This window comes from Osmerus mordax, chromosome 11 (genome assembly GCF_038355195.1).
Source record: "Osmerus mordax isolate fOsmMor3 chromosome 11, fOsmMor3.pri, whole genome shotgun sequence".
NCBI classification, from domain to species: domain Eukaryota; kingdom Metazoa; phylum Chordata; class Actinopteri; order Osmeriformes; family Osmeridae; genus Osmerus; species Osmerus mordax.
In genome coordinates, this window is record NC_090060.1 from 10,058,133 (window position 1) to 10,083,815 (window position 25,683).

General features: G+C 42.2%; 1 protein-coding gene and 1 long non-coding RNA gene across 3 annotated transcripts in view; one reads left to right on the forward strand and one right to left on the reverse strand.

The window, feature by feature from the left end:
• usp32 (ubiquitin specific peptidase 32) overlaps window positions 1-22,974 on the reverse strand; it is a 36,485-nt gene extending 13,511 nt beyond the window's left edge. For both annotated transcript variants that reach the window (XM_067246439.1, XM_067246438.1), the window contains exons 1-16: window positions 22,833-22,974; window positions 17,234-17,361; window positions 11,885-11,990; window positions 11,343-11,461; window positions 10,157-10,316; window positions 5,880-6,011; window positions 5,421-5,528; window positions 4,938-5,053; window positions 4,359-4,421; window positions 4,014-4,097; window positions 3,795-3,856; window positions 3,592-3,694; window positions 2,992-3,199; window positions 2,600-2,778; window positions 1,784-1,924; window positions 1,573-1,690 (exon numbers count right to left, since the gene is read on the reverse strand). In XM_067246439.1, coding sequence (XP_067102540.1) covers window positions 1,573-1,690; window positions 1,784-1,924; window positions 2,600-2,778; window positions 2,992-3,199; window positions 3,592-3,694; window positions 3,795-3,856; window positions 4,014-4,097; window positions 4,359-4,421; window positions 4,938-5,053; window positions 5,421-5,528; window positions 5,880-6,011; window positions 10,157-10,316; window positions 11,343-11,461; window positions 11,885-11,990; window positions 17,234-17,361; window positions 22,833-22,890 — 1,885 coding nt within the window. In that variant the 5' untranslated portion in view covers window positions 22,891-22,974. The remainder of the gene's footprint in view (window positions 1-1,572; window positions 1,691-1,783; window positions 1,925-2,599; window positions 2,779-2,991; window positions 3,200-3,591; window positions 3,695-3,794; window positions 3,857-4,013; window positions 4,098-4,358; window positions 4,422-4,937; window positions 5,054-5,420; window positions 5,529-5,879; window positions 6,012-10,156; window positions 10,317-11,342; window positions 11,462-11,884; window positions 11,991-17,233; window positions 17,362-22,832) is intronic.
• A 629-nt stretch (window positions 22,975-23,603) lies between these two features.
• On the forward strand, window positions 23,604-25,297 carry LOC136952121 (uncharacterized). Its single transcript, XR_010877805.1, has 6 exons — window positions 23,604-23,761; window positions 24,073-24,168; window positions 24,308-24,420; window positions 24,520-24,643; window positions 24,754-24,926; window positions 25,081-25,297. It is a non-coding gene; the product is annotated as an uncharacterized lncRNA (long non-coding RNA).
• Window positions 25,298-25,683: the final 386 nt, after the last annotated feature.

Sequence of the window (25,683 nt, forward strand, 5' to 3'; positions counted from 1 at the left end):
CGAAACACACCCATACTGTGCCAAATACAAGCACCTATCACACATGGATCACACAGAATCAAACAGAATTGATAGCGACACAACACAATTTGCTCGTTGAGGATTAGTTGTAAGGAAGCAGCAAGAAAGGCCATTCAAAGTGATTCAACATGATTGATCAATCAACTCATTAGTGGACAGAATTGAAATCAGATACTGATTCAATACAATCCTAAATCAATTCATATTAGTCTAGTTAAAGAGAGCAATTAAGGAAACATTTCTTTATTAGGGTTATTGATTATTAACGTGATTTTACTGTGACTGCTAGGTGCCATACAAATCAATCCCTAAACATCCAATACTTCTTTTCCGTCAACACAGCTTTCTAATACCGTTGCAGTGTTTGTGTTTGTATAAGATAAATAACATAAGGCCATTTAGTTTGTTTAATAAAAGAGCAAGCTATAGACCTGTTTTATAGGAAAGGTAACCTTAAATGACTTATTTTGTGATCGGGCGCTATATATATATATATATATATATATATATATATATATATATATATTTAAAAAAATCTATTTTTTATTTTTATTTTTTATTATTAACTTGACCTTCCATGGGGGGCGGGGGGCGCCCCCTTAATATAATGGTAGGGGAAACACTAGGTCACCTTTGGTTGAGGACCATATTTACCCTCAAATATTCTTAAATGCACCTTGACTACCAAATCTTTATGTTAGCACTGAGCCCTAGGATTATATAGGTGCAGATCCAATGTTGCTTAAATACATCTTCAGCCTATCCAGTTGTATAGCATCTTTCATTTCAAGAAGGGATGATGGTGCATTGTGAGGGTATTGAAACTGGGCACAGGACCATACGTCTACTGTGTGTAGAGGATCTGATACTGCCAGACTAATAGCTGCCTCAGATTAGATCAGCACTAAGAGCCACACTGTGCTTTCAGCTCGTTACCAGTCGGATCATCATACAGCAACATAGTCCTGCATTGCTCTTTTGTCACGTACAGCTTCCTGCTTGTCCCAAATCATAGAAGTGACAAAATAGAAATAGATCTGTTTACGCCATGCTAAATCAGGTGCCACCTTACTTGGCACCTGCAGCTAAAGGCCTACATAAGCTTTACATGCCAATCACTGGCATATGCCCAAACCAGACAAAACAGAGCCACTGTTTAGGTGAGGTACTGTACTATTCTTGGCCAATGACTGAGTTAGCTCAGTTGTCAACAATCACAATCTTAAGTCATTACGACATCATTCCAGTAGGTTGTGTGACGTATGCACACAACTTGTTATACAGAACTCGGTTATAGCGGTTGTGACGAATCAGGACTGTGAAAACAGAAAAGGAGTGTTGGAATGTTTTTTGGTATAGTTCCACTGACAATCCCCCACATTATTAAGGGTGAATCAGTCCATTATTGTGGTAGAATGAGATGGGAGGGGTTGAGCTGGGCCTTTGAGCTTTCCATTAGCTTAGTTTTGGCTGTGCTAGCCTCTCTCTCTTGCTGCAGGCTTACGTTACCTCGGGGCAAGTGCTGGGGGAACATTCGCAGGCTGGTCATACCCATATTGACCCAGATGTTGGACTGGGGGGTGCGCGAGGCCGGCTGCTGCCGGAGGAAGAGGAGGTAACGGGGGAAGAGCTCCAGCTCAGCCCGGCCTGTCTTGGTCTGCTGGATCACCTGGGGAAGGAGGGACTCGATTCTTCATTTATTGATTTTATTAATTTTTACAATGTTTTCCATGTGTTAAGACCAGCTGGTGGCAGTCCGTACCGGTCGTGGCAGGCTGAGGTTGGCACCGTACCAGTGGTACAGCGCCCTCCACACAGGCTCTGGTACCGTCTCGAAATCCCTGCCCGCCATCAGGTGTAGTGTCCGCTTCAGTCTGCCACCCTCCATAGTCAATGTGGGGGCCTGGAAGGGAGGGAGAGAGAGGGGCAAGAGGGGTGGTGAGAGGGGCTCACACATGGCCCCATGGACGCTCATGGAACCAACCAAACACAAGCTTGGTGGACTGCAAATCCACACACACACAAATCTATTTGTGCGCACACACACACTCACACACACTCCCTCTTGAGAGCTGTCTCACATTACTGATGACAGAGATAGAGAGCGTGTCCCAATGCTGTGCTCTGCCAAGCCCACTCATGCCAGTGTTGGAGATATTAGACAATGGACACACCGGTGGGGGAGTGGCAGCCGCCATCTGTGCACTGAGAGCTTTGCCAGAGCAGTGGGTGGAAGTGCTCAGATAGAATTAGAGCTTTTCAATATAAATGTCATGTGGACTACTTGAACAAACTGTTTCTAAGTTACAGTTGAGTGTTTCTGTACACAGTCGGTTTCCAAACTAAATAATATACAGAGAATAGTTTAATTAGATAAATAATTTGTATAAAATCAGCCTGGCTGGAATAAATAGGTATTCTCAAAGTTCTACCATTTCCACACTCCCATTTCTAAACGAAACACACCTGCAAAAGGTGTCACATACTACATTATATGGTATTTGCACACAGAAGTAGCAAACTCACATAGCAACAAATGCTGGTTGTCTCATACATCTCACACATGCACGCAAACTACCTTCATGGGGTCTGTTGAGACCAGAGACTGGTTGTCGATAGCCCCGGGTCTCTGAGCTGCCAGGAGACAGGGGATGTGGCCATTGGCGCCAGAGAAGCACTGGTTGTTGTTGTCTGACACGTGGTGTTGCCGGGCAAAACAGCCCTCTGTGGCCGAGGAAGTAGCGTGAGGAGTTAAAACTAGGAAGAGACACCATTGAGAAAGATTAAATGAATTTCCTCATCTGTTATCTCCAAGATAAAGATGAAGCCTTATAAAACACGTTTTACAGTGTTAGCCACTGAGCGACTTTGGTTCCGCCAACACTAACCAACATTTTGGTGCACAGTAAATGTCTGCTGGCATTCAGTGAAGTTTCCGAAACCCTTTTATGACTGCGGTCCCTTACTCACCAGTGCTGGGGTTCTCCGTCGCCTCCGAAGCACTGGAGATTGCATCAGGGGACCTCTCCTCTGGGGGGCTGATGGGGCTGTAGACCCGAGGAGCCCCCCCGACCCCTTCGCCTGGCTCCTGGGGGGCTGGCTCCACGGTGGCAGTGGCCAGGGGGCTCCTCAGAGAGCTGAAGATGGAGGGCTGCTCCACTACTATGGCCTTCTGCTCCTGCATGGAACAGAGAGTAGAACCTCAGTCCCATGTTCTAGAAAGATGAGAACTGAGGTGGATTTTGAACTACGAATGCAGTAAGTCGCGCGTGCGCACACACACACACACACCGTGACCAAGCATAAACCTCTCCACTCCCACAACCACAGACATCACTTCCTACTCTTGAAGTTTGTATATTACCCCAGAAGCTTTGTATCTATTCATTCTGTTGAGACCATTGAATACATTCAAAGCTTTTCGTATAGTCAAAGCTGCAGTCTTGCCAAAAACATGCACCAAGGACTTTTGAATTGCAACCAAAGCCGAAAACGTCTAAACTGTGTAGTACAAGCGTGTCATGCACTTCACAGAGAAAGACTATTCAGAGAGCACGAGGCTCCACTCACATATTTGACGTAGTCCTTCCACAGCTGCCACCATTGCATGGAGATGAGGAACCAATTCTGGCCATGCTGGAGCCCATGTCTGCTCTCCCTCTCCAGCCACCCCCTGGAGACACACACGCGTGCTTGGCTTAGTATGCTGATCATAAACCTGACATTATACGGTGGTGGTCACATTCTTAATCTCCACAGACAAGCATGCATACCTAATGATTTGGCCCTCCTCTTCCGGGGTGGCGGGTCTCAGTCCCAAGACTATGTGGCATACCTGCAGAGAAGAAAGAGCAGTGAAGGGAAACATCGTGACCACCTTTTAACACTGCAACTAACACACACACACTAGGGTACTAACACACAAACATGTAGTCATCCCTCAGAAAAAGTGAGAAGAGTATGTATGTGGGTGTGTGTGTGTGTCCTCTGACCTGGAAGAGCAGGTTAAGGAACTCATTGGCGAGAGCGCTCTTCACACTCCATATCTGGTAGTCCTCCAGGGTCAAATGACCCATCTGTGGAAGTCAGATACAAATAAAGTATTTTTGTTGTCACTCACATTCAGTTCTCTTCATATATTGTGGTTTGGGACTAAAACAACACATTCAACCGTCTGTCACAAATTGATACTCCCCCCCCCCTCCCCCCCCCCCCCCCCCTTAGTTCATTAACACTATCATCATTGGTATATTGATTCCAGATGTGCCTTTATGATTACTATACGTGTTAACCAAACATGGAAATACACAGAAGATCTACGAGAACATTCCCATCACCTTGGTTGTATCATGCGTCTTCAGAATGCCCTCCACAATATCCCACACGTTCATATGCAACTCCTGAAATGATGAGAACATAATATACAGCTGCAATGGAGACTCAGCAAAGCCATAGCTTAAACCACTTGTTACTTTGCATCTTTGTTACAGTGTGCACAGCAGAAATACTATGAATTTGTCATTCTGACCAGTTTAAACCAACTCTATAAAAATGTAGGGAGTATCTATTAAGGGGCCATAATTCTATTCCTTAGACTTATTATGTGACTAATGCTAAATTAGGTTGAGAGGTAATTCAGGAAGGTCAGGAAATCTGAAACAACAATCCAACAATGACCGTCATGCAGGTAAAGGTCATTACTCCCACTGGAGTTAGGATCCCTACAAAGGATCAAATACGAATATGTGGGAATATCAAACTTGAAAGACAACTGACTGATTGTTGACAAAAGACTGAAGACAAATCAATGTGGAAAATGATTTGTAATAGATTATACAGGTATTACATATTTACAGATTACTTCCTCATCTCTAAGTAATAAAAAAGTAATCCTAGCATCTAACTCAAGAGCTTACAGTTAGTGTGTCTGTGCGATTGTCCTTCCACACTTCCAGGAGTGCCACAACCATTTCATGGAGTTCATCTCGAGAAAGAACTCCATCCCGGTCCACATCAAATACTTTAAAACAAACTGTGAGGGCAAAAAATACAAGATTTGCTACAAAAAATACAAATGTCCCAAGCTACATGGAATCATCCCACAATGAGGTGTGTGCTTCCCAAAATACATTCTGCTTCTAATGTGCATTTATCTGCAGGTTCCTGCAGTACATGGTTTAGACAATCAAGTCTATAAAGTCTTAAGTTGCAATGTTTCATCAATTCTGAGTGTGAAATTGTATTTCCAAGGTAGGGGTGTTAGTTGGCCCACTCAAAAGACAAGAGCAGAAGGGAAATAAAACAGCGTTGTTTTGATGGTTAAAGAGAAACTTTGACAATCAGTAGAACCCTTTGGATACAATTTATTTCTATTAATTAGAATGGATGACACTGCTTACACTTTTGTCTTTCTGCCTCAGGGCCCCGGCAACATGCAGACAGACCGCAGGAGATCTCCTTGAAGTCGATGTGATTGTCCCGATTCTCATCAAAGGCATGGAACAAGCCTGCAGAATGAGATCAATACACCTTTACAAGCTGCGTGGGTCTTTGAGACAGACTGTCTGTGTGTGTGTGTAAGAGATTAGTAAAGAGAAATGATCTTAGAAAAGTTGTCGATTCTTAATAAGATGGCCTTCATTAATTTGTACTCAAGCTAGTATCTAATATAATTCTAAAAGGTTGTGCTTACAAAAGTCACCATTTAAGTAATGCAAGTAGAAGAAATGCACGATTGCTTACTCTATATGTTCCTGTAAGGATGTGTACATCACTGTTTTGAACGTTTTATGGGTGGCTATCTGATAACGGGAATTAGATAAAATGTCCCAATGTCTATTGTCATAATATTGTCTTACCTTCACTAAGCGATGTGTGGATAGGAGGTGAGACCAGAGGGACGAAGGTTTCCAAGTCAAAGCGGCCTGTTCTGGATTGAGCTTTCAACAGCCAGTAGCGCTTCTCCAAGTCAATGATATCTGATTCTTCTACTGCAGGATGGAGGACAAGAAACAGGAAAGATATATAAGAATACTTTAAATGGAGGAAGGTGTTAATCAAATGACAACCTGATCTCTAAAATTAGGTCATGAGTCATGACTGTGAGACATTTTCTTATGGAAAAGAAAAAAAAAGAATTTAATTTTGTTTTATGTAGCCTAAAATTGCTCCGTATGCTGATTCTTAACAACAACGAACTACGTTCACAACATGTTTTCTATTCTGGATTCCATGACCTACCCTTTAGACAGTTATGTAATTGGCCTGAAAGCTCCATTTAACAGGAGACCATGACTCAACCTAAAAAGTGTTTCCGAGGTGCTCCCTAATATAGCTCAGGGGCCTGCCAGGCCCAAAGATCCTGGGTCAACAGAGCACACACCCGCTCATCACGCTAATTCGCAGCTTAGGCTAATAGGATTTAGACGCTGGCAAACTCTGCTATCCCAAACAGTCATTCTGTATGACATGTGTCTAAACACGTATATTTTCTGCAGACAAATAAAAAAACTGTCCTCTTAGGGCAAAGAACAGGAGCTGGTTTTACGGCTGCTTTAAAGTTTCTGTCTTGTTTAGATAGTTTGCCATCTAATCAACGGAACCAGTAAAAAGACCCAAAGACAACTGCGGGGCTATGTAGCGGGTAAGCTAGCAGTGATAGAAGATTGGGTCTGTGGATCGAGAGAGGCTTTCCCTTATTCCAGGTCCTGGATCTTTTCCCCCTCAAACTCTTGAGCAAGCCTGACCTCTGAGATCTATTTAAAAACAGACAGTGGATACAAGTCATTCCTGACCTCCGGAATATACCCATGGCAGAGATGCTCTGAAATGTTAGGATGATAGCTATAACAAATAGAATTAGCTAAGAGGATGAAATAAGAGTCTGAAGAAGAACTTGCAGACCACTGCAGGTAATCAATTATATAAAATGTTAGTTCTAGAAGGATGCAGGAAGATGGAATGGCGGAAATGATAAAAGGCAGATCCATTACTTACGAGCATGGAAAACGTGTACGTGTGTTTATGTGGGATAGGACGGTTGACTACATTCCCGCTTAAAAGTGAACATGAAAAAGCAGAATCCAACAAAACAAAATACAGGCACTTTTGGCTCAGCAATATCCATATAACAACCTAAATCGATAGTCCCCTTGGTCTTAAACCAACTCTACGGCAATACAAATGGGAGTGTGTATCAAACCCAAATGCCAAACGTGAAGGATAGTTATGCTTATTGAGTGCAGGATGGGCTAAAGGTGATTAGCGCTTGTAGCTAGCTGACTATTTCGGAGGGAGGGGGGGGTGAATACTTGCTCATTTGGTTGGCTATTACTCATGGCTGCAGCGCTAGCCTCTGACCGCTAATCTATAAAACTCATTACCTGCAGTATGGATCGTCTCAGCCATCTTTCATCTAGCCAAGAGTTGTGATTCACTATTTAACACCTTAGCTTAGCACGCTAGGCTAAACAGCTACCTGTCTATTTCATCTGGATCTTGGTGTCTAGGTTGTTTTTCAATGCCCAGCATGACATTTGTGCTTGGAAGAGACAAGGGCTAAAACATAATTTTAAATAAATGTAATCCAAAATAAAGACAATGAAAATTGGTTCCACTGCCTTATCAAACAGCTTTTTAGAACACAAGCCAAAGAGCCCTAGATAGGTGATATCTGGTCTGGTAGCAACAAGCATTGCTTTGGACTGCGCACTGCAGAATAAACTTTAAACAACTACAGATGATAAAGACGGGGTATAGCAGTGAATAATAATCAAGAAATGTAACAAATAGATGATGGGCAATGGAAGGCCAAACGAGTTCATGAAAGACCTCAAAACTAGAAGACATTATTTTATTTGAAGAGAACTGACCACTTTCACTTGGAACTGCAACTACTAACACTAGAGCTGGAGAGGATACGATAACACACAGCATTCTGTTAATTGAAAAGATTTCACACTGTGGAATGCAAGACAGAAACGGTCCACAGGTGTGTGTGTGTCCGCTGCCTGGTACCCACCTAGAGGAGCGACTCTGTCAGAGTGGCAGCAGAGGTACCATACCATATTCTACCGCATGTGCCAGGGGATGCGACGCCAAAGCTGGTGTGCACCAGACACACTCCACACACACACAGGAAAATCGCTTATGTTAACTGTTAAACATCAACTAACTCATGCCGTCCCCCTTGCCAGTGGTAATTCTCATTTCTTCCTTTGGTAATTCAGTTTTTTCCCAGTTGCACTCAGATTATACTCCAATGTTATCCCGAAGGTTTGCTGGTTAGTTAGCCATGTTTGTAGTGTTAAAATAATTCATGCGTGTCTTAAACAGGAGTCAAGACTATGTCCTAGGAAGAGATGAACAGAGCTCACATCTCTCTCTCTCTCACACACACTGCTTGCAGAGCTGAGAGGATAATCCAGGAGCAAGCAGCAGATTACAAGCAGTCTCCAGGTCCTCTCCCTGATTGGTCTTGGGACAGGCAACAGCTAAGATCTTTCCAGCTCTCTGTCCTCAACTGACAAAACAAAGCTTGGCTAAATTTACTGTGGTTATTTGCCTAACCAAGGAACACTTGACATGTCCTGTCATGTCACTGAGTGTGTGTGTGTGTGTGTGTGTGGGGGGGGGGGGGGTGACTCATGGTGATATGGTGACTTTTAATCAAGGGCAAGGTAGGGTGATTTGGTGACTTTTAATCAAGGGCAAGGTAGGTGCTAAACACAGCTAAAACCACATGTAGCTGTGACAAGTAGCTTTGTTTCCATTGAGAGCATCTCCTCCCATTATGTATAAATCCTCTATAGAAGAGTTGATGGAAAGTAACCATCCCAATGACTCCTTCATCATCCACTCCTCTGTAATTTATAGTCAAAACAATTATTCACAACAGTGTAACACCAGTATTTTTTACTTTGAACTGATAGCCTGTCCCTTGAGTCTGGAACTGGACTGTAACAAGTGAATCAGTACGAGACAGAGAGAGTGTCACATTATGATCATTCTCACAATCAGCCAGCAACTAAACAACCTCAAGGTAAACCAAAGTGAGGGATGAGAGTGATCGGCTGTGCTCCTCACACTGTCGTGTTAAAGGATTGGTGGCTAGGACGACAGCTACGGAGCTGTGGCAACCCCTCTACCCTTCAAGGGGTAAGGAGAGGAAAACGCTGGAGAGCTAGGGAGGTCAGACTGAGTGAAGTAAAAGATCCTATGACAAGGGAGGGCAGTGTAAAGAAGTGGGAAAGAAAAAGAAAGGGGGAGAGAGATTAAAATGCAAGAGAAAGAGTGAGGCCTCACCAGAGTAAAAAAAAGAAAGAGTGTGCCACAGCGATAAGTGAAGCCAGTTACTCATAATTATCTCAGTGTCTGCCCTGACACTCAGAGGGGAAAAAAATAGATTTTTGCCAGACTTTAACACAGGTTGTGATGATGATGTCTCACTTTTGCAGACATCTGCACTACTGTGCAGTAAGGAGGAGAGGAGGGCAAATGAAGAGAATAAGGGAGGAGAGGAGAGATGGAAGAGCAGGATGCAATTATCTGCTTCATGTCACAAAGACAAGAGATGTGGCTTTATTGATGGACAGAAGGGGAAGGAGGAAACAGATTTCCCTAAAACCCGAAAGGGTAGAGGAGTATTTATTTAGGTTTGTTAATTATTAAAACCCATTTTCTATTTTTATAATAATGTATTTTTTCTTAGATATATTTGGAATGGCATTTATGCCTTTATTATTGTTTATGATAGGCATAGTGTGTGAATTCGAACCCAGATTACCGTGAGCCTCCCATTTAGTATTTAGTGAGAAAATCTAAGGCTAAAGTCTCATGCACACAAATAACTATTATTCTACTGTGTATTACTGTCCCTCTGTTTGACTCATTCTGTAACTGTGCATACTGAGTTGCCTGAAATGTTCTTTGGAATTGGTGACTGAACTGAATAACTATACCTCTTCGTTTAGACACAAATGGTTAACATGTACAAATCCACAGTCAAATCAGTCAGATAGACCAGGTGGTCAAACACACTTTTTAACCTGCACACTTCAATCTGCATTGATATCAAAAGTACATTTCATACAAGCATGTATAGTGATAGACTTGGTACGTAGGCACAGCCACTCACAGTGTGTGACCCCGGCAAGGGTCTGGTAGAAGGTGGGCGTGTCGCTGTCATCCGTGAGCGTGACACACACGCCCCCGGAGAGCAGCCAACGGGAGAAGGTGAAGGCCTCTTTGTTCTGTAGAAGCCAGTTCCTGAAACGCTCATAGTTCACCTTCTCTCCCTGTCAAAACAACCACAACAAGCCATTTAATATGAGCACATCAATAAGCGGGAAAGGGTAACAAGGAGATCATAACGCTGGGTAGTCAGGGATGGTAACTGGGTGTTAATAGTATGTTGTGCATTCAATGTGAGAGGGCCTGGTAGTTAAGATGGGAATATATTGAAAAATGCATTTGTCTACATTCCCATTGCCTGTACTTGACAATCAGTGCATTGGCAAAGGCACATGAAATAATAGATTGACAAGATATCAAACAAAATTTCACAGCGTAGTCTTAATTACCCCAGGACTAACTGTTTTCAACCCACTTTAAAATGCACACTATTTTTGTTTAAAAAGAAACTGATGTTGTTGCATTTACATAATCATCCACTCCCTTATGCAAATTATGACTTACCTATTCATTTCGTTACTATCTGATTTACTTTCAAAAAGAAAAAAAACAAGGGAAAGGCCCCAAAAGATTAGTGCCAAATGTGACACAAAGGGGATGACTTCAAGTGTGTCAGAGCAACATTAAGCTGAGCAGGGTGTGTTTCTCTGTGTGTGTTCCACTGAAGGCAGATATCTTATTTAAAAGCTGAAAAGCTCCAGCTAATCCAGTTAAGGGACAACCCAGGACCCAGCAGCTCTCCACACACGTATGTTTTTGTTATTCTGTACAGGGAGGAAAAAATAGTTTTCTTTCTCCCTTTGTAGATGGGGGGGGGGGGGGGCATGGGGTGTTTCAGGGTAAATAGATTATTGTCTCCACATTGTTAATAACTATTAAACACTCAATTGTGTGTTTGTGTGTGTAGGTATGGTTGTGGCTTTGAGTGTGTGTTTTTAGGGTTTGTGTGTATGTGAGTGTGTGTGAATGTATGTAAGTATATCCAAATAAAGGTTGTTGAAAGACAATCATCAGACCCAGTGCAGCTAAGGTCTAGACTGAGTAGATCAGAGGATCTAATAAGACAGCAAATGTCCATCAGAGCGTCTGATGGGTGACTGACTGGCTGCTCTGTGAGGGGCAGGGCTGACCTCGCTGAAGCACTTCCTGAGGGAGGGAGGGACTTCCCCGTCCACGGCCCGTAGCATGGTCTCCATGTCATCACGTGCCGCATAGCCGCCAGACTCGCTGGCAAATAGGCTGAAGAGGTCTGAGGGGATCAATACACACACACACACACACAGTTAATTCTGGCAGGGCCTGTCTTATCAGAGGCAGGCAGACTGAGTGGCAGTAACAGAGGCAGGTCTGTTCTAGTCATGGCCTTGTCTCTCCACTGCAGCACCACAAACCATCACTCAGACGAGGAGATGGAGGGAGGACAGGAAGGAGTGGAAGATATTGTCACTAGAGATCAGTCAGTGTTTGTGCGGTTGTGTAAAACCAATAAGGGTAGACTGAGGGCCGTTCAGCTCCGGAATAAGTGGTTCACTGGAGCTGAGAGCAGTGAGTTCACGTCAATCATTCAATTCAAACATTTAATCAAGTTGATCGACACGTTAAAGCAAATATGTGTAAATCAAGGGGGGGGGGGGGAATAGCAGGCAAAGAAATTGGGAGGGTATAGACTTACACTTGGCCTTCTCTTCATCTCGTCCTCGTGTAAGCAGAACCAGCCCCACGATGAGGTTGTTAAAGTGCAGACCCTTGGAGGTGCCTCCAAAAGAGTTGTAGATTACCTGGAGGGACAGGACAGAGACGGACAACAGACAAGGTTCAATTCTTGATTCCATGTATGTATATTATGGTTATGGTTTGGTCGGCACTTCACTTGATCAACCAATCGAAATGACAACAAATGGGATTTCATGGTATTTAATAACCGTAGAACCGATGGAACGATATATATATCTGGTTCACATTACTGCATATTTTTACGGACTGCGTAACTTTTGAATGCATTCCCTTTGTAAGACTGTTTGCAGTTCTACGGTCAAAAGCATTTAACCCAGAAAATGAACGAACGCTCTCTTAGCATAGCATGTTCTAAATGGAGGTTACAACCATGGTGGTGCAGTGTGCTAGCAAGCTACATTTCCACCATTGAGGCTACATCCATTAGATCACAATTTCTAGGTGAAGTCGTGCGGAGTGGTGCTTCGTCGACATGCTATACTCGACTGCTACCAGACACGGCCCACCTCTCCGCTCTTTGAGCAGAAAAGCCAGGCAAAAGAGGGAGCAAAGAGGAGAGTACAGAAGAGATGTGCGAAAAAGGATGGAAGTTGTCTGAGATATGACAGCGTGAGTGAGGAACAGTGTGACAACATTTGCCAAGCTCCAGTTAGGACCTTCCTCCTGGCCTTCCAACAACGCATGCTCCTTTCCAGTAACTAAGAATACTGGAAAATCTAGTATTTGCTAAATCCACAAGGTATCCGTCTACCCACTGCAGGGCTAGACAGTGTGCTTCACTCTAGGCTAGCGTGTGAAGTTGAGAAACTGATGTGATGAGCATGTACACAAACACAATGTTTATTTTGGGATCAGTTAAAGCTGTAAATCATATATAAATACATTCTTCCACCTTCACGCCTCAATCAAAGTGAGGACATACAATGTCAATATGGTCCATAAAGTATGTGCATGTTGAGATATTGACAGACAAACAAACTCGGGGGGGGGGGGGGGGGGGGGAGAGCACAAGACGAAGGGAGAGAGCAGATGATCAAGATGAATAGAGGCAAATGTGAGAGGAAGTCAGAGGAGCCGGGCAGACACAGGAATGTAAAAAGAGCGAGCGGCAGAAGGAGAAGTGGAGGATGTCAGAGTGTTATGCTAGCCGCTTAATCGTTTTGCTGCGGGACACATTTCACCTGAACTTGACAGCCAGAGCTTTCAAAATACATTAGTTCTGGAAATGGCTCAGCAAAAAAATACAGAAAAACAACAAACAAAAAAATAATACAGACTGCTGAAATGTGTCATTTTTAATATAGCTTGTCCCACTTATTTAGGGGACACTGCTACTTTACAAAGAGCAAACTGGTAATAAATTGATTGCTATTTGGATGAGGTCACTCCCGCGCTTGACATGAGGCAAATTCATGCAATATATATGGAACCATTCACTGTTTAGGGACAAACTGCTTTTGCAGTAGACATGCAGGACAGCCAAGCCTAGTTTAAATAATCAATGGACTAAACAACAGGCTGTCATTCTGATCAAAAGGTTGACCATCAGTTCCCATGAGCTTGAACCTTAAGGACTCCAACAGTCCATAACAGGTCTGTGGGAGGTTGTATAGATGTCCCGTGAGGTTGCTTTGCACTTGCCTACCTGCACTGATGAATAGTTAAGCAACACTCCCTCTATGTCCATCCTGCATGTGTGCACCTGTTCACCAGCCTGGCCCATAGGTCCCACTAATCACTAATCATCATTATGGTGCGGTATGGTGTGGTCCCAGGGGTGGAGAGGGCTCCTCCTAGCTGTCAAAGTCTTATGATGGACAGTCTAGGTCCGGTATCATACCCTCCGTGGTTATGTATGTGAGTGTGTGTGTGCTCTGGATCTTCTATAATGATTGGTAGGCATGGAGTTCTGATGCAAGGTAAATGCAATACAGGTTGACACTGTAAAATCCTTTGCATGTCTATGCTTTGGTAAGTTACCCCAGTGTATCGCAGCGTAGACATGTCAAAGTGTGTGTTTGGGTGTTCAATAAGATCTCTGTCAAATGTATTCAATGGAAAGCTTTCTACTGAAGTCGATACCCTTTAGTTTAAATGCTGTAAAGCAAATTCCATGATTTGCTTCTCAGTACATTTTATGATTGTGAAATGAGTTGCTGAAAGCATGTGCAAAGCGCGAAAACCTTGTCGCACTGAAATGTGGAGTTAGACCGTTGAACAGTTTCTCACCAGTTTTCAGCTCGGGTTTTGTATAGGCGGGGCAAAACCCAACCTATCTACGTCACAGCCACCTATCTACATCAGATCACAGACGGTTTATATAACCTGCATTCTGTAACTCAGCTGGTACGATGGAAAGACAAAGTCATTAACACATAAAACTCTCAGAGACTGCAGGTAGGTCTGTTCTGATATCTGCAATTGATTTAGTTAGTTGTTGCTGTTGTTGCTAAATTCAATCAATTTGAGGGGGCGGAGCTTCAGCTCCTTCAGGCGACACGCCCCCCCAGTCTCAAGCAGAGAAGACTGCTGATTTTCTCACGATTTCAAAGTCTAATTTAACATACTTGGTTTAAAAAAAATAATAATCTGCTTTACAGCATCTTTAAGAATTATTCACTATGCACAACCCTATGCCTAGTACCTCAAGATAAATCAACACACTCAATGCACCCACACATTGCACATAGAAGCAGAGCTCAAACACACACACACACTTCCTACCACATACAAACCTACTTCTAGAAATTCTGACTATTCTTCTGATCTGACATGCACAGCACATGGAGCTCCTTCTCTGTAACACATCCAAATCAACATCAAAAGGAATATATCTCTCTCAGTTCCACCACAGTGAAACATACAAATATACATTAGCTTAGGCTACACACAGTCTGTGTGCATGTATGTTTCTCTCCAAAATCCCATTCTTTATTGAAGAAAGGAGCATCTAAAAATAAACCTGCCAGAGCTGAGAGGAATGGCTGATGGCCCATAGAATTTAACAGCATTATATGTGTTTGAGTGGCACTTTCAATTTCACTGAGTGAATTTGACTCGCTGCCATGCTGCTAAAAGTAAAAAATAATACCTGAACGTCTTAACGCTCTCTAGACTCCTGGGAAACTGCTGTTTGCAATTAAGTTGTCCACAGTCTTGTTATAAAAATATGAAGAACTAGTAATGTTGTTTGCCTATAAAATCTAGTTCAGTCAGGGCCCATTAATTAAATTTGATTGATGTAAATGGAAAGTTTGCCACTTCCACCCTGTGCAGTTCCCCTTCATTTCATAAACCTCGCTTGAACTTGAGTTAGCATCACCCCACAGACAACTGCAGCCTTTATAATTTAAATATTTTTTTAATAGTTCTGGATTGCATTATAGTGCCCAAGTTATGTTTTCTTTAGCTATCCTAGGGTTGAGTTTGTATATTGCTTGTGTGAGTATTGCAGAGTTAACTTATAGTAAAAGAATACTATAAATTTAGAAAAATAGATTTATGATAGGTCTAGCCACTGATAACTTACTTCACTGACGACTAACAAGAAAACACAATAGGACACCACTAATAATGTGACAAATGATTTAGAGCAGCCCATTAAACACAATTGTTGGCCACAGAAAAAATGTCTGTTTGAATAACTGGGCAGAACCAAGACCAGGAAGCAAGGACAGGGGAAAGTGGAACTAGAAATGCTGAACATCAAACCACTAAATATAGCTTCGACAAACACAAGGAACAATCGTGTTACATGACCCCCATCATGACTCCTCTTGCAAGTCATGGGAATTCTATGCTAATAGCTGTACTTTTCAATGACTTCTCACTTTCACTTTTAACTCACTTATATTGTAAAAAAGGGAGATTCTTTGGTTTGGAGAGAGAACGAACAGAGAGAATACTCATCTCTTCCTCATTTCATTAAAGAAGGATCGTCAAGACAGGCATTTTTAGTGCAGCTCAAAAGATTTTGAGGCTGTTTACAAAGCCAGTCCCATTTTAAAACAGAAGGCCCCATATCGGATGTTCTAATGAGGGAAATCATTATCTCAAAGCCACCATTCCACCCCCCCTTTCATCTTTACATCAGTTATATATGAAAAAACTAAACATTTAAAATCACACACTATTATATAGGGTTTTGTCTGGACAGAGATTTCAATGCCACTTTTGCCATCAGTATAGCCAGGTTCACATCTTGGACTAATTGAGACACTAGACTCCTTTGAACACTGCCATTTACTGTTTTAGAATCATCGTCTTGGCTGTCCAATGGCCTAACTGCTCCCATGGCAACCGGCTCAGAAGGGAGTAATGGGAGAGAGACAGAGAGAGGATGAGACAGGATGAGGGATGAGAAAAAGAAGGAAAGTCAAAACGGACAGAGAAGGGCATTAAGGGACAGAAAGAGAGACAAGATGAAGAAAGGAAGAATGAGACTGCAGGGATTAGTAAAAGGTTTTAACAGTGTTTATGCAGTTGAGCAGATGGAGGTTGTGTACTTTGTGGAAATTGGTATTGGTATTGTGGGCCTTTAAATGATTGCTGAGATCAATCAAGTACACTTTTAAGCGTTGTTCTTTATTAAGGCATATATTGTCTGTAGCTTGTGAGCAAAACCTCTAGTCAGAAAAAAAACAAAACAAAAAACAAAAATAGATTCAAAGACAAACTTTGTGCTATAACTAGTTATACCGGCCATGCCTTGACTATGATCACGGAAATACTGTTAGAACTTGTGCACTTCTGAATAGTGATCTTCTGCTATACTTTCCATATTTGTATGTTGCTTCGGATAAAAGCAAAATAAAACATCAATGTAATGTACAAACTTTGGTGAAGAAGAGAAACCATGCAACACAGATATCCGAGGCCGGGATTAGAAGCTCTATTTCTTAACATTGTCTGGCTGGATGTGGATCAAGAATCCAGCCTCTAGCCGATACTGTTTAACTCATCCCACAGCTTGCACAGTGCTATTGTAGTGCTTAAGTCTTCTGTGTACTCTGGCGTATCAGGTTTTGGAGTTCTGATTGATGGGAACTCATAATCCGACTTTTGATCTGAATGACTGCCTGTTGTTTGACCCTAGGTTCTAACAACATGCACAAACAAAAACGGAAAGACAGACAAGCAGACAAAGTCAGACAGACTCAAAGTGCAACGGGGTTCCTAGCTGTAGAACAAGGGTGCATATGAGAGAGAGAGAGAGCGCTAATAAAGGGGAGACTGGTATGAGCCTTCAAAGTGTTGGTGAGGGTGTGTGAATGTGGGTACACCTTACCTCTGTAACCTTAGGTGGGACCCCATCTCCAAGAACTTCTCGGTAGAAGCATTGCTGGGTCATGTAGCAGGACAGGCCACTGGTCCTCTTGAAGGCATCCTTCAATCGTTTGAGTTCCACATCAGTAACTTGAGAGAGACGGTAGGGAAAGAGGGAACAAGAGAGAGAGGAAGAGAGAGAGAATAATAAAAAGATGAAAGAAGAAAATAGAAGGGTATGAAAAAAGAAGAGGAAGACCGAGAGGGACAAATTAGAGGCTGAACATAAAGAGATGTCGATGAGAGGCCAGTGTAGGCAGTAACATCCACCACTATCGGGCCTATGTTGAGGGAGGTACCATTGCAGGGCTGCTAGAAAGGTCATCCACACCTCCAAACTTGTCCCTGCTCCAGTTTATGCAGGTGACTTACGACTGCAGGCAGGACGCTGGACTCAGTGTGCACACACACAGTGCTGAGTACTCTTGCCAGCTTACACACACACACAAGAAGTCATTGAACTGTGATTCCCCCCCCCCCTTACACACACAGTGCTTTTTGCTTCAATCTCTCCCTACCCTATGGCACAGAGTCTCCTTCAGCAGACATTTGCCAAGTCCCTCCCTTACAGGATAGCGGCCGCAGTAGTCTACATCAAACTCTTTCGTTCTCATACTAATTCAACTTGGGTTAAACCCAAGTTATTACTCTGGGTCAAGGCTGTGTCATATATCAGGATGTAATAGTGTGTGTGTGACTGGAGTTCCAACAGCTAAGAAGTCCAGAATTATACACCTACAACCTCACTTATAAATATTCTATACACAGGCACCAAGAGTCCTAGCGACATACCTCCACCTAACCTAGGAAGAAAAATCATAACTACTTATTTGCCCCACTCAAGTGCACGGATCAATGGTACTCGTGCACACACTACCCATCTCTCCTTCCAATCATTTACCATAGTGCTCCGACATGGTAGGATAGACCGATCTCAATCTCTCTCTCCCATAAACATTTACCACTCAGAACTAGACCATACAATCCTGGGGAAAGGAGGTATTAAAAAAATGCCTAAATGTAGATAAGCTTGCTTGCTTTCACATTTCTCTTTCGAAAGTCTTTAGGTCCATTACAAAGGAAAGGGCAGTGCTGGTCAACTAGAAACTGAACCCATCCTTTTCTAAGTGGTGAAAGTATCCTTGGTTTCAAATCTGTATCATCGTCAAATAGTGTAAACGCTTGTGAAGTGGTGAAATCGATCGATTAATGATATAGTGCCTAACAATGCAAAAACATTTCAAAATTGGATACTACAAGGTTTCTACTGTAATTGTAAGCAATATAAATAATGTCAATTGATCTTGCTGTAGCATTTGAGAGCTCATCATCTTGACTGTGTTGCATGCACCTTCACCCTGGTGAACCCGGTCTCACTCAATCTCAACAGTCACACTGCACTTAATAAATAGCTTCCACTGGTGCCTCTATCAGCACTGCAACTGACAGCTGATCCATAACACAACCTTCAATCATTGGACCATAGTCCACATGCTAGTGTTGGGGGAAGGGCATGGTGTGTCATATGTAGGTTAAGTTTAATGTCAGTTTGCTTTGTTCTCAGTTTCTGATGCACTGAACTTGTCAAGTACAAAGTTCAACAGGACGTTATGGTGTTGCTTTGGCTTTTACACCTTATTGTATCTACTAGGCTATACTGAGCAGAATAACTGCAAACTGTAAAGTCCTACTAAGAATAAGGTTGCTACTTAGAAAGGAGGCTGGATTTCATAGGTCAAAGATTCTGTCCTCTGGCTCACATTTCTTGAACTGAGCTGACATTTTGGATTGAGCTACAATCATGATTTTATCAAGGCTTTTGCTATTCTATATCTGGCAAATAAGATTTAATTCATTCTCCTTTATATAGACCTATGAATGAGTGACAGTTTAAGAACAGACCTATGATTTATGACTTCACAAGATAATAGAAACATGTTTGCAATTAAGTGAAAGAACCAACAAAAACAAAGCCAATTCACAATATAGGACACTGATTGTATTGTGATGATGTGACGTAATGGTTGTAATTCTGAGACATTGGGCTAGTTTTTTGCAATAGCTACCATTCAGCACTGGATAAACAATGGATCTGATTCTTCACAATTGACCAAAGGACTTCTTTCCATGGGCACATGCACACACACACACAGTCACTCAGCTGCAACACAGTGTTTACCACATACACGCACTCACACAAGAAGTGTGTGTAAGCACACCCGTCTACACAACAGTCCACACGCTCCATAATGAAAGAGACAAAGAGGCAGACACCAGGCACGCTCTCCCACGGCAACTCTATCATTGCAGCTTGCCGTGTTACCCTGAAATAACACAGGCCTGGTAGACTGACATGGCCAGCGAGGCTAGGCTGAAATAAAACACTGGAGAGCAGTGTCTATGCCTGCATGTAGTCTAGCTTTGATAGGTCACATAAGTTCAAGTGCCATACCCTGTCATTATGCTTCCTTTCCAGCCAACACTCTGTCCAGGCAAGTGAACCATGATCTATGTGTCAGACTGTATCTTTTCAGACCAGATAAAAGAGCCTGTGCATTGCCAATGACTCATCGCAAGGACACAACAAGGACTGAACCTTAACATTACTTGAAGGCTACATGACTCCTGCTGAAGAACAATGATATCAGTCCACCTACTGTGAATAGCCCTCTTACCAAATAGCCTATGCAAAGTTCACTTAACATTGTGTTCATTTAGCCGTCACTTGGGGGTGAGATTCAATCCTGAAATCTCTTGATCTCTTGTCAAATGCTCTACCACCGAGCTGAACTGTACCTGCCCCCCCACCACCACCACCACCAGACACACAATCTACACAAAATCCAAATGCCAGTATTTTATGAAAGCCTTGGCGACAGCAGTGGGCAAATATTTCCTAAGCCACCACAGACTGGAAGGGCAGGTACAGGGAGGTGTTGCTGCACGCAAAGCATGGGGCGAGTGTGCTTATTTATCAAGGAACAGGGAAAGAGATAAGCCCTGCAGACACTGTGACTAACAGGTGCCAGTTCCAGGTAGTGGCTGCATTTCAGGTGAGGGAACATGGTCAGTGCCCAAACATGACTGAAGGTGGTTGGTTAATGGAGTGACACTGACATTGATGGATCTCCATGTGGGACCACACAAGAAAAAGACTCAAGGTCTAAATGTTCTCAGTTCAAACGTCAAACCACTCAAGTGCTCCGACACATAATTATAGTCTAACCCTACTGAGTAACTTAAATGGGACAACAGAGCACCACCACAGAGAAAAGATAAATAAAGTCAACAACAATCACCAGAGCTAACAAACAATTCTAATCTGTGTCCGTAAATCTTTAATATGCCTGTCATAACTGGTTTAAAGGACTGATCTGCACTAGCCTAGCCTAGCCACATGGCTGAGGCAGGGGGCACTGGAGTGTTCTTCTTTGCCATGTTTCAAACCTACTGAGAGATTACCACAATGACAGTGTTACTCATGTGGGAAGACACGGTGGAACTCCCCTCACCACCTTCCTAGCAACAAGAAATAGGTTACAGCCTACACCAACAACCTAACATTTTTAATGTTTTACTCTACGTAATTACTGGCCAGCTACCATGGACTACAGGTTTTTTTAGATGGCTGATTAATTTAGGTCTAAAGCTATGGAGACATCCTAAGGCAGAGAATGAAAATGACTCCTGGGCTACAATATTAAGGATGTGCTGTTTGTTGACATACACCGTGTGCCACACAGTCCTAATCTTTCTAAGAACTGCCATGTAATCTCTGTTGACATCTCACTGCTCATTTCAGCTGTGACATGGAACACAGTCATGTGATCAGCAAGATATTTGGTTTGTTAATTCCGTGGGCCCGATGTGCTCGGTCACATGTGGCCATGAGAACGAGAGAGGGAACTGTATTCAGAGGTAGAATGCTTACAGTCAGTCAATGTGATAGAAGACAACAAAATTATAAACAAAATGCTCACTAACAATATAGATAGAAAGCCAGATTTTCTGAAATCAGGATGGTTCAGTCTAAGATCTAGGCTATTTAAGTCCAGGTTTTCTTAAGCTAACTTGTGGGGGGGGGGGGGGGGGGGGGGGGGGGAGAAAAGAAAAAAACATGGAATAGATTTCACTATTCATTTTCAAATGGAGATGTCCAAAGCATTACAAAATACCTCTTTGATCGCCTTCATTGATTGCATAATTCACTTTCTGCAATATAAACCCAGTGATCTAAGTCTAAGATACCAGAACAGTCTTGATTAAAATATACTCCGGAAATAAAAGAACCAAACAGAAATTGTAAATACCAAAACTAAAAAGATGACACACAACTCAGTGTAAAACATTGGCATCTAAACAGCCAAAGTCCAGTTGAAACTGCAGGAACCGAAGTACAATGGCTATATGAAATAGTGCTTCCAGTTAGCTTAAAGGCAGGGTTTGTACGCTTTTCCAACCTAGCAATTTTAGCTTGAGTTCAAAGGACTCAAACCAAAATATCCCACCCCCTCCAAAACACATGAACCTGACCACTGCCGGAGGTAGGTAGACAGACAGACACAGACAAGTAGCCCGTCCAATCATTGCATTCGGTCTGAATACTGTCTAATCATTAAGTGCTGGTCTTACCTTAATGATTGGTTGTGTATATTACTGACGTTATGCCCACAGATATCTGAATTTATTAATTTTACTATCAAACTTTAGATTTATTGGTTGCTATCAGGATGTGAAGTTCATTTCAGCAAATATAACAAAAGGACGTCTCAACATTACTAACCCTGCCTTTATATGTTCACACTGCCAGGTTAAAAAACTGCCTGCAAAACGGCACAAATATTTTAGCCTTCAAAGTCTTGTGTCACTGACAGAGCGGATTCAGACTAAAGCACCAGAAACAAATAAATGTCACCAGCTGGTATTACACTCTGCGTTCATACCTTCCAAGCTAGGAGACGGAGAAAAAAACAAAGGCAAATGGACTTTGACAGACAGGTGGTGGTGTTGATGTCTTAGCTAAATAGGTTGACAGTCACTTAACTAACAACTAGCTAGTAGCAGTCTATAGTATAGTACCCAGTTTTAGATCAAGTAGCGGATTCGGCGAACTCAGTTAAAGGGATAGTCATGGGTAACTAAAAAACTAGACAGTTTTGTGTTGTTTCAACCACAAGATGGAATGTTAACAATGTAACTAGTCTAGCAAATATATTTTAACTAGGTTGTCAGTCAGCTATTAAGTAGATAGCCAATCGTCAGATAGGTTATTAATTCAAAATGATATATATTTCAGACTGACTAGTTGCTAGATGTTCTGGGTTCAACAGGGTGTGCTTTCTCTTGTACATTTCCCTATTTACAATCAAATAACAATTTGCCGAATAACCTTGTCAGTTAGCCACTACTATAGTGTGGCTGGCTATACAACCTGCGTTAGTCATGTGGGTTGGCAAGCTAGCTACCGTTAGCTGCAGCTGTGCTGAAAGCCAGACTAGACTGTTCATCTAGGTACAGTACTGTAGCTAACGTGATGGATTAAAGCTAACCCATGCTTTTACCTCTCTTGACGGCCTCTTCATACGACAGGAAACCTATCCGTGACTCTTTGGCCCCCATGTTGCCCTCATTTCATGGCGATGAGAGAAATAAAATGTTCAGTGACGAAGGGAAGCCTGTTGCCCGGTTCGTTTCTTGTGAAATCCGTTCCGTATACAGCAGCTAGTTTCTATGAGTCTTGTTGCTGTGTTTTCAACGAATGACGCTTCTTGTCGCCGACGCCTCCATGCTAGTCACGTGACTAGAGTACCACAAGTCACCTGATCAGCTTGTTTGTGAATCCTGAAACACAGTTCGTTCCACAACAGAAAAATACAAACACGTTGGATCAGTGACATAATGGTTAGACACATTTAGACCAACGGTTAGCTTTCCACATTTAATAGATTGTGAATTGCAACTCCGCATTGTAGAAACACAATTTAAACTGAGAGATAGGGATTTGGCGCCTTATTACGTTTTCTGTGGGCGTAGCTCCCTCTGCTGTATGGAGAGACAATCATAACAAGAAACACGTCTCAATTTTTAAATGTGACTTCAGAAAATATACATAAGATTTGGATTTCGGATTTACTACCATTCCATTGTGTAGTGTAGTGCACCATAGACATATATACATGTCTATGTAGTGCACAGCTATTTTCACCATTGTTGCCTAGAGGTCGCTGTCACGTTGCATCATCTTAGTTCCTGTGTGAGAAAACGTCTTGATTTCGCGCACGCGCAAGGAAGGGGGAACAGGGGAACTGAATTCTCCAGAACACCGGGAACGTGAGTGAAGTGGGACTAGCGTTGGAGCTGTTGGGACAGTGTTGCGTCTAGTCTTTGCTGAATTTGTAACATTTTAGTTAGGTCATTTACAACAGCAAGGAAAAGTTATAAATAACTGGAATGGGACTAGAGGTGTTGCTATATTGGCCTAACATTATCGGTGAGAGAAATTAATTTGTTTGCGCAAAGCATTCTCTTAAAATAGCACAGATCCTCTGTCGCTCACTCTTTGCTTCATCACCGGTAACATGGTTGTCCCAAATTGATTATCAGCGCATATGGAGGAGGTGAGGGTCAGAGGGTATCTAGCCTAGAACTACGTCAATGTTACCGGTAGCTTATAATCGAGATGAACACAAATGTATTACAAAAACTATAGATCTCTAATAATTGACACATAAGGAAGACATTTTGGAATATATATAATTATAAAATATTTGAACTCTTTACTAATATATTTTGATCCTACAGGTTATGTTCGAATTGCCCTTATATTTGCTGCCGCAACCGTCCCCGACCAACCATCTGTTTTCCTCTTCCTTTACTCAACCTCAGTCATTCTAGATGGTAAGCAACGCATATTTCCGTAGTTATTTTAAATGGTCGTTTTCATCAAATAAAACAACAAATGTTAACATTCACTATTTGCTTGAACATAAGTCATTTGTATTTTTTTTTTATGTCATTTTTATTTATTATGTTGCAGGTTTTGATGGTTGGGTTGCTAGGAGGTTTGGACAGATCTCCAGGTTTGGAGCCTGGTTGGACGTAGTTGTAGATAATCTTGGCAGGGGGATGTTGTGGACTATGGTTTTTAAGGTACTAACAATGGTGGTGAACATGCTTTCAATGCCTGCACAATATTTAGTATATCTTTCCTGTTATATTCTATTAGTATATCTCTTTTCATTGTTGTAGTGTGGTTGGCTGGTGTCTACAGTCGAGTGGTGTGTGCTTGTATGTAACCACAACTCCAGAGGTGCCCATTGGAAGAGCAGCTTCACAGACAGCCCAAGTTGGATACAGAACATCATGGCAAACGGTTTTTTTCCCCTTAACATTGTTATTAAAAGCACCAGTAAATTGCATTGCTAGTAGTTCAAAAGAAAGATATTGTGACATACACTGAGAAACGAAATACTTTGTTCCTAGGCTTTAGGACACCCCTTGGAATGTGGGTGATTGGAGGTGTTCATGGCCTACCCCTGTGGCTCTATGGTCTCCAGTGGGGGGTACTTTCCTACTACCTCTGTTTTCCTCCCTGGCTCCAGGCTTTTGGGACAGTGTTCCTGACTCTGGGGAGGTTCTTAGGTCTGTCAGTGGAGGTAATAGACTCTTGCATGCTGGGATTAGAAAGATGCTTGTCTGGAAAAAACACTCACACACTGATGCATTCTGTGATCCCTGTAGGCACTAAAGATCATCTTGCTGGTTGTGTTTGAACTTATGGCAACTTTGTAATCTTTCTATCTTTCTTAGATGTGGTGTATATGGTCTCACATAATGTACCTTACCAAAGATGAGGCGGAGGAGAAAAAGGAGTGAAAGGGATTGAGGCTCTCAACCCTAAGACTGACCATACAGGTCAACTACACGGACACTACTCTACCTTCAGGGTCCTAGTGGACATTAAGCTACTGTATATTCACTTATAAGTTAAATTAGCCAGGCCTTTCTTGTGAATGCAAAGGGTTAGTCGATATTTGGACTACAGTGTAGGGACCTCAAAGCAAGAGTTACTTCAATGTAACTGCAAATTATTTCTTCTAGGGGAAGGATTTTGGTTAAGCAATGTCTGTTTTCAATGTGCTGACCATTTAAATTTATTTAATACATTTTATTGGACCAATAAAGTTATGAAGTACGGAGTGTCTTCGTTTGTGTCGAGGACCAGTCCTTTCTGCCCTTAAGTTTTTCACTATGGGATTAAGAATATGCTTTATATATGTATTTATTAATAACAGTAAATTAAATATTTATGAATATATTATAATTACTACATAAATATCAATGCTTAACATGTGTGTGCATAAATAATAGACCAGGATGAAAGACGCATGTGGGTGGATACATTTGTGCCTT